General features: G+C 57.3%; 1 protein-coding gene across 1 annotated transcript in view; it reads left to right on the top strand.

Annotated features, from left to right (window-relative positions):
- Window positions 1-6,637, top strand: part of LOC140396731 (beta-microseminoprotein-like) — a 30,302-nt gene extending 23,665 nt beyond the window's left edge. The window contains exon 4 of the mRNA XM_072485479.1: window positions 6,407-6,637. Coding sequence (XP_072341580.1) covers window positions 6,407-6,536 — 130 coding nt within the window. The 3' untranslated portion in view covers window positions 6,537-6,637. The remainder of the gene's footprint in view (window positions 1-6,406) is intronic.
- The last annotated feature ends 1,580 nt before the right edge of the window (window positions 6,638-8,217 follow it).

Raw genomic sequence — 8,217 nt, forward strand, 5'->3', positions numbered from 1 at the left:
GGGTGGAGATGGAGGGAGGGTGGAGATGGAGGGAATGTGGAGATGCAGGGAGTGTGCAGATGGAGGGAGGGTGGAGATGGAGCGACGGTGGAGATGGAGGGAGGGTGGAGATGGAGGGAGGGTGGAGATGGAGGCAGGGTGGAGATGGAGGGAGGGTGGAGATGGAAGGAGGGTGGAGATGGAGGGAGGCTGGAGATGGAGGGAGGCTGGAGATGGAGGGAGGCTGGAGATGGAGGGAGGGTGGAGATGGAGGGAGGGTGGAGATGGAGGGAGAGTGGAGTTGGAGGGAGGGTGGAGATGGAGGGAGGGTGGAGCTGGAGGGAGGGTGGAGCTGGAGGGAGGGTGGAGATGGAGGGAGTGGAGATGGAGGGAGGGTGGAGTGGAGGGAGGGTGGAGATGGAGGGAGGGTGGAGATGGAGGGAGGGTGATGGAGGGAGGGAGGAGATGGAGGGAGGGTGGAGATGGAGAGAGGCTGGAGATGGAGGGAGAGTGGAGATGGAGGGAGAGTGGAGACGGGGGGAGAGTGGAGTTGGAGGGAGAGTGGAGATGTAGGGAGGGTGGAGATGGAGGGAGGGTGGAGATGGAGGGAGGATGGAGATGGAGGGAGTGTGCAGATGGAGGGAGTGGAGATGGAGGGAGGGTGGAGTGGAGGGAGGGTGGAGATGGAGGGAGGGTGATGGAGGGAGGGTGGAGATGGAGCGACGGTGGAGATGGAGGGAGGGTGGAGATGGAGGGAGGGTGGATATGGAGGGAGGGTGGAGATGGAGGGAGTGGAGATGGAGGGAGGGTGGAGTGGTTCAAGTGTGGAGATGGAGGGAGGGTGATGGAGGGAGGGAAGAGATGGAGGGAGGGTGGAGATGGAGAGAGGCTGGAGACGGAGGGAGAGTGGAGACAGCGGGAGAGTGGAGACGGCGGGAGAGTGGAGATGGAGGGAGGGTGGAGATGGAGGGAGGGTGGAGATGGAGGGAGGGTGGAGATGGAGGGAATGTGGAGATGCAGGGAGTGTGCAGATGGAGGGAGGGTGGAGATGGAGCGACGGTGGAGATGGAGGGAGGGTGGAGATGGAGGGAGGGTGGAGATGGAGGCAGGGTGGAGATGGAGGGAGGGTGGAGATGGAAGGAGGGTGGAGATGGAGGGAGGCTGGACATGGAGGGAGGCTGGACATGGAGGGAGGCTGGAGATGGAGGGAGGGTGGAGATGGAGGGAGGGTGGAGATGGAGGGAGAGTGGAGTTGGAGGGAGGGTGGAGATGGAGGGAGGGTGGAGCTGGAGGGAGGGTGGAGCTGGAGGGAGGGTGGAGATGGAGGGAGTGGAGATGGAGGGAGGGTGGAGTGGAGGGAGGGTGGAGATGGAGGGAGGGTGGAGATGGAGGGAGGGTGATGGAGGGAGGGAGGAGATGGAGGGAGGGTGGAGATGGAGAGAGGCTGGAGATGGAGGGAGAGTGGAGATGGAGGGAGAGTGGAGACGGGGGGAGAGTGGAGTTGGAGGGAGAGTGGAGATGTAGGGAGGGTGGAGATGGAGGGAGGGTGGAGATGGAGGGAGGGTGGAGATGGAGGGAGTGTGCAGATGGAGGGAGGGTGGAGCTGGAGCGACGGTGGAGATGGAGGGAGGGTGGAGATGGAGGGAGGGTGGAGAAGGAGGCAGGGTGGAGACTGAGGGAGGGTGGAGATGGAAGGAGAGTGGAGATGGAGGGAGGGTGGAGATGGAGGGAGGCTGGAGATGGAGGGAGAGTGGAGATGGAGGGAGAGAGGAGTTGGAGGGAGGGTGGAGATGAAGGGAGGGTGGAGATGGAGGGAGGGTGGAGATGGAGGGAGGGTGGAGATGGAGGGAGGGTGGAGATGGAGGGAGGGTGGAGATTGAGAGAAGATGAAGATTGATAGAAGGTGGAGTTGGAGAGAAGGTGGAGATGGAGAGAAGGTGGAGATGGAGAGAAGTTGGAGATGTAGAGAAATTGGAGATGGAGGGAGAGTGGAAATGAAGGAAGAGTGAACATAGAGAGTGGGTGGAGATGGAGGGAGGATGGAGATGGAGGGAGGGTGGGGATGGAGGGAGGGTGGAGATGGAGGGAGGGTGAAGATGGAGGGAGGGTGAAGATGGAGGGAGGGTGGAGACAGAGATAGGGTGGAGATGGAGGGAGGGTGGAGATGGAGGGAGGGTGGAGATGGAAGGTGGAGATCGAAAATGGAGATGGAGAGAGAGTGGAGATGGAGGGAGGGTGGAGATGGAGGGAGGGTGGAGATGGAGGGAGAGTGGAGATGGAGGGAGAGTGGAGATGGAGGGAGAGTGGAGATGGAGGGAGAGTGGAGATGGAGGGAGAGTGGAGATGGAGGGAGAGTGGAGATGGAGTGAGGGTGGAGATGGAGGGAGAGTGGAGATGGAGGGAGGCTCGAGATGGAGGGAGAGTGGAGATGGAGGGAAGTTGGAGATGGAGGGAGAGTGGAGATCGAGGGAGAGTGGAGACGGCGGGAGAGTGGAGATGGAGGGAGGGTGGAGATGGAGGGAGGGTGGAGATGGAGGGAGGGTGGAGATGGAGGGAATGTGGAGATGCAGGGAGTGTGCAGATGGAGGGAGGGTGGAGATGGAGCGACGGTGGAGATGGAGGGAGGGTGGAGATGGAGGGAGGGTGGAGATGGAGGCAGGGTGGAGATGGAGGGAGGGTGGAGATGGAAGGAGGGTGGAGATGGAGGGAGGCTGGACATGGAGGGAGGCTGGAGATGGAGGGAGGGTGGAGATGGAGGGAGGGTGGAGATGGAGGGAGAGTGGAGTTGGAGGGAGGGTGGAGATGGAGGGAGGGTGGAGCTGGAGGGAGGGTGGAGCTGGAGGGAGGGTGGAGATGGAGGGAGTGGAGATGGAGGGAGGGTGGAGTGGAGGGAGGGTGGAGATGGAGGGAGGGTGGAGATGGAGGGAGGGTGATGGAGGGAGGGAGGAGATGGAGGGAGGGTGGAGATGGAGAGAGGCTGGAGATGGAGGGAGAGTGGAGATGGAGGGAGAGTGGAGACGGGGGGAGAGTGGAGTTGGAGGGAGAGTGGAGATGTAGGGAGGGTGGAGATGGAGGGAGGGTGGAGATGGAGGGAGGGTGGAGATGGAGGGAGTGTGCAGATGGAGGGAGGGTGGAGCTGGAGCGACGGTGGAGATGGAGGGAGGGTGGAGATGGAGGGAGGGTGGAGAAGGAGGCAGGGTGGAGACTGAGGGAGGGTGGAGATGGAAGGAGAGTGGAGATGGAGGGAGGGTGGAGATGGAGGGAGGCTGGAGATGGAGGGAGAGTGGAGATGGAGGGAGAGAGGAGTTGGAGGGAGGGTGGAGATGAAGGGAGGGTGGAGATGGAGGGAGGGTGGAGATGGAGGGAGGGTGGAGATGGAGGGAGGGTGGAGATGGAGGGAGGGTGGAGATTGAGAGAAGATGAAGATTGATAGAAGGTGGAGTTGGAGAGAAGGTGGAGATGGAGAGAAGGTGGAGATGGAGAGAAGTTGGAGATGTAGAGAAATTGGAGATGGAGGGAGAGTGGAAATGAAGGAAGAGTGAACATAGAGAGTGGGTGGAGATGGAGGGAGGATGGAGATGGAGGGAGGGTGGGGATGGAGGGAGGGTGGAGATGGAGGGAGGGTGAAGATGGAGGGAGGGTGAAGATGGAGGGAGGGTGGAGACAGAGATAGGGTGGAGATGGAGGGAGGGTGGAGATGGAGGGAGGGTGGAGATGGAAGGTGGAGATCGAAAATGGAGATGGAGAGAGAGTGGAGATGGAGGGAGGGTGGAGATGGAGGGAGGGTGGAGATGGAGGGAGAGTGGAGATGGAGGGGAGTGGAGATGGAGGGAGAGTGGAGATGGAGGGAGAGTGGAGATGGAGGGAGAGTGGAGATGGAGGGAGAGTGGAGATGGAGGGAGAGTGGAGATGGAGTGAGGGTGGAGATGGAGGGAGAGTGGAGATGGAGGGAGGCTCGAGATGGAGGGAGAGTGGAGATGGAGGGAAGTTGGAGATGGAGGGAGAGTGGAGATCGAGGGAGGGTGGCGACGGAGAGAGGGTGGCGATGGAGGGAGGCTGCGGATCGAGAGCTGGAGATGGAGAATGGAGAGAGGGTGGAAATGGAGGGAGGGTGGAGATGGAGGGAGGGTGGTGATGGAGGGAGGGTGGAGTTGGAGGGAGGGTGGAGATGGAGGGAGGGTGGAGATGGAGGGAGGGTGGAAATGGAGGGAGGGTGGAGATGGAGGGAGGCTGAAGATGGAGGGAGGCTGAAGATGGAGGGAGGGTGGAGATGGAGGGAGGGTGTAGATGGAGAGAGGGAGGAGATGGAGGGAGGGTGGAGATGGAGAGAAGGTGGAGATGGAAGGTGGAGATCGAAAATGGAGATGGAGAGAGAGTGGAGATGGAGGGAGGCTGGAGATGGAGGGAGGCCGGAGATGGATGGAGAATGGAGATGGAGGGAGACTGGAGATGCATGGAGAATGGAGATGGAGGGAAAGTGGAGATGGAGGGAGAGTGGAGATGGAGGGAGTGGAGATGGAGGGAGGGTGGAGGTGGAGGGAGGATGGAGATGGATGGAGGGTGGAGTGGAGGGAGGATGGAGATGGAGGGAGGCTGGAGATGGAGGGAGAGTGGAGATGGAGGGAGGGTGGAGATGGAGGGAGGGTGGAGATGGAGGGAGGGTGGAGATGGAGGGAGGGTGGAGATGGAGGGAGGGTGGAGATGGAGGGAGGGTGGAGATGGAGGCAGGGTGGAGATGGAGGCAGGGTGGAGATGGAGGCAGGGTGGAGATGGAGGGAGGGTGGAGATGGAGGGTGGGTGCAGATGGAGGGAGGGTGGAGATGGAGGGAGGGCGGAGATGGAGGGAGGGCGGAGATGGAGGGAGGGTGGAGATGGAGGGAGAGTGGAGAGAGAGTGGAGATGGAGGGAGGAGATGGAGGGAGGTTGGAGATGGAGGGAGGGTGGAGCTGGAGGGAGGGTGGAGATGGAGGGAGGATGTAGATTGAGGGAGGGTCGAGATGGAGGGAGGGTGGAGACAGAGTGGAGATGGAGGGGGGAGATGGAGGGAGGGTGGAGATGGAGAGAGAGTGGAGATGGAGAGAGAGTGGAGATGGAGGGAGGGTGGAGACGGAGGGAGGGTGGAGACGGAGGGAGGGTGGAGATGAAGGGAGGGTAGTGATGGAGGGAGGTGGACATCGAGGGAGAGTGGAGATGGAAGGAGGGTGGAGATGCAGGCAGGGTGGAGATGGAGGGAGTCTGGAGATGGAGAGATAGTGTAGATGGAGAGAGAGTGTAGATGGAGGGAGGGTAGTGATGGAGGGAGGTGGACATGGACGGAGAGTGGAGTTGGAGGGAGGGTGGAGATGGTGGGAGGGTGGAGATGGAGGGAAGGTGGAGATGGAGGGAAGATGGAGATGGAGGGAGGCTGTGGTTGGAGAGGTAGAGATGGAGAATGAAGAGAGGCTGGAGATGGAGAGAGTGGAGATGGAGAGAGAGTGGAGATGGAGAGAGAGTGGAGATGGAGGGAGAGTGGAGATGGAGGGAGGGTGGAGATGGAGGGAGGGTGGAGATGGAGGGAGGGTGGAGATGGAGGGAGGGTGGAGATGGAGGGGGGTGGAGATGGAGGGGGGGTGGAGATGGTGGGAGGGTGGAGATGGAGGGAGGGTGGAGATGGAGGGAGTGGAGATGGAGAGAGAGTGGAGAGAGAGTGGAGATGGAGGGAGGAGATGGAGGGAGGGTGGAGATGGAGGGAGGGTGGAGATGGAGGGAGGGTGGAGATGGAGGGAGCGTGGAGATGGAGGGATGGTGGAGATTGAGAGAAGATGAAGATTGATAGAAGGTGGAGTTGGAGAGAAGGTGGAGATAGTGAGAAGGTGGTGATGGAGAGAAGTTGGAGATGGAGATAGTGTGGAAATGAAGGAAGAGTGACCCTGGAGAGAGGGTGGAGATGGAGGGATGGTGGAGATGGAGGGAGAGTGCAAATGAAGGAAGAGTGAACATGGAGAGAGGGTGGAGATCGAGGGAGGGTGGAGATGGAGAGAGTGTGGAAATGAAGGAATAGTGAACATGGAGTGACGTTGGAGACGGAGGGAGGGTGGGGACGGAGGGAGGGTGGGGACGGAGAGAGGGTGGAGACGTAGGGAGGCTGGGGACGGAGAGAGGGTGGGGACGGAGGGAGGGTGGGGACGGAGGGAGTGTGGAAATGAAGGAAGAGTGAACATGGAGTGAGGTTGGAGATGCCCCATGACAAATCCATCCTGTGTATTTGCCTCTCTGTAATTGGCTTCTCAGGGGCTCCTGGTTCACTGTGGGTAAAGAAGACATTTTCTTAATTCTGGTTGGTCACTTGATCGGAGTCGCTGGTGAAATTGTCCAGTGATACTGTACAGGAGAACTGTGATCATTACCGCCGGGGTGTTTCTGATGCCGTTTTCCTCTGTATCGGCAGGTATGGAAGTCCAGTTGGTTACTCAGAGGACTGTATCGCAGTTTTTGACCGTCAGAACTGTCTCTACAGGGTCCATCTGAAGAATGATTCTTCCATCGAATGTCCTGTGTATTTTAGCATTGGGAAATAAAAAAAGCATCATAATCATGGCAGATCAAAGTACAAAGTGAGAATGGGGGAGGTCTCTTTCTCCATGAAACATGTATATCACAGTAAAGATATCTCACAGTGGTTCAATTCTTAAATCTCATCTATCATTTCAACAAGAAATGTTTGTGTGTGTGTCAGTGTGCAGGCCAGCGAGAGACAAGAGAGTCGAATTGAGAATATAAAAGAGTGTGACAGAGAGAGCGAGAGAGAGTGTGTGAGTGTGTGTGGACACACTGCAGAGAGAGTGTGTGTGAGAACGTCTGAGAAAGTCCATGAGGATAGGAGACCCATTGGTCTTTGGGAGATTGAGTGCTGAATGCCTTCACGGATAAAGAATGATTCACTGACCAGAACCCAGAGCCAGACAGAGAGGACAAGGGGAGGGAAAGAAATTGAAGCTGAGTCAGCCTTGGGAGAAATTGATGGGAAGCACTCACACTGTATCTGGACACGTTGTCCCTACACATTCCTTCCTTTTGGAGATGTGCAGGTTTAAACATTTACCATTTATAGTTAATCCAGAACTATGCACAGATGCCAGGTACGGGCAGTACAGTTGCAGTCTCCACAGTCTGCGCCATGTAACTCTCCACGTCATACCTTGGCTCACCAACCCTTGCTCTGCTGATTGTGGAAAAACACCAATAACAATGCTGCTGTCCCTTAATGACACAGAGAATAGTTTGTAAAACCAACATTCCCCGCCTTGTCCATGGTGTGGACGTCGCTTCTGCCTGGGGTGAGGAAGGCGGAATACTCCACGATCGTTGGATCACACTCCGCATCTGGTAGATCCGACATTGGAGGTGGGCCCGTTGGCAGATTTGGGGTTTTGCAGAAGTATTTGAAGGGCCATCAGACCATAAGATATAGGAGCAGAATTAGGCCACTCGGCCCATCGAGTCTGCTCCGCCATTCAATCATGGCTGATATTTTTCTCATCCCCATTCTCCTGCCTCCTCCCCATAACCCCTGATCCCCTTATTAATCAAGAACCTATCTCTCTCTGTCTTAAAGCCACTCAGTGAATTGGCCTCCACAGCCTTCTGCGGCAAAGAGTTCCACAGATTCACCCCCCTCTGGCTGAAGAAATTCCTCCTCATCTCTGTTTTAAAGGATCGTCCCTTTAATCTGAGATTGTGTCCTCTGGTTCTAGTTTTTCCTTCAAGTGGAAACATCCTCTCCATGTCCACTCGATCCAGGCATCGCAGTATCCTGTAAGTTTCAATAAGATCCCCCCTCATCCTTCTAAACTCCAACAAGCACAGACCCAGAGTCCTCAACCGTTCCTCATACGACAAGCTCTTCATTCCAGGGATCACTGTTGTGAACCTCCTGTGGACCCTTTCCAAGGCCAGCACATCCTTCCTTAGATACGGGGCCCAAAACTGCTCACAATACTCCAAATGGGGTCTGACCAGAACCTTAAACAGTCTCAGGGCGAAAGATGAGTATCTGGGGTTGAAGAAGAATGGGGCGGTTTTGCCTTCAGTTTTGTGGGAGGCCCTGAAAGTTGTGATGAGAGGGGAGATAATCTCGCAGAAATTACTTATCGGTTGGGAGACAGGGGAGGAACATCAAAGGCTGGTAGGTGGATGTTAGGTACTTGAATGGCCCAACCCCAGAACGAGCTAGCAGGAAGGAGCTGCAAAAACAGAGAA

The sequence above is a fragment of the Scyliorhinus torazame genome, chromosome 20 (genome assembly GCF_047496885.1).
Source record: "Scyliorhinus torazame isolate Kashiwa2021f chromosome 20, sScyTor2.1, whole genome shotgun sequence".
In the NCBI taxonomy this organism is placed as follows: Eukaryota; Metazoa; Chordata; class Chondrichthyes; order Carcharhiniformes; family Scyliorhinidae; genus Scyliorhinus; species Scyliorhinus torazame.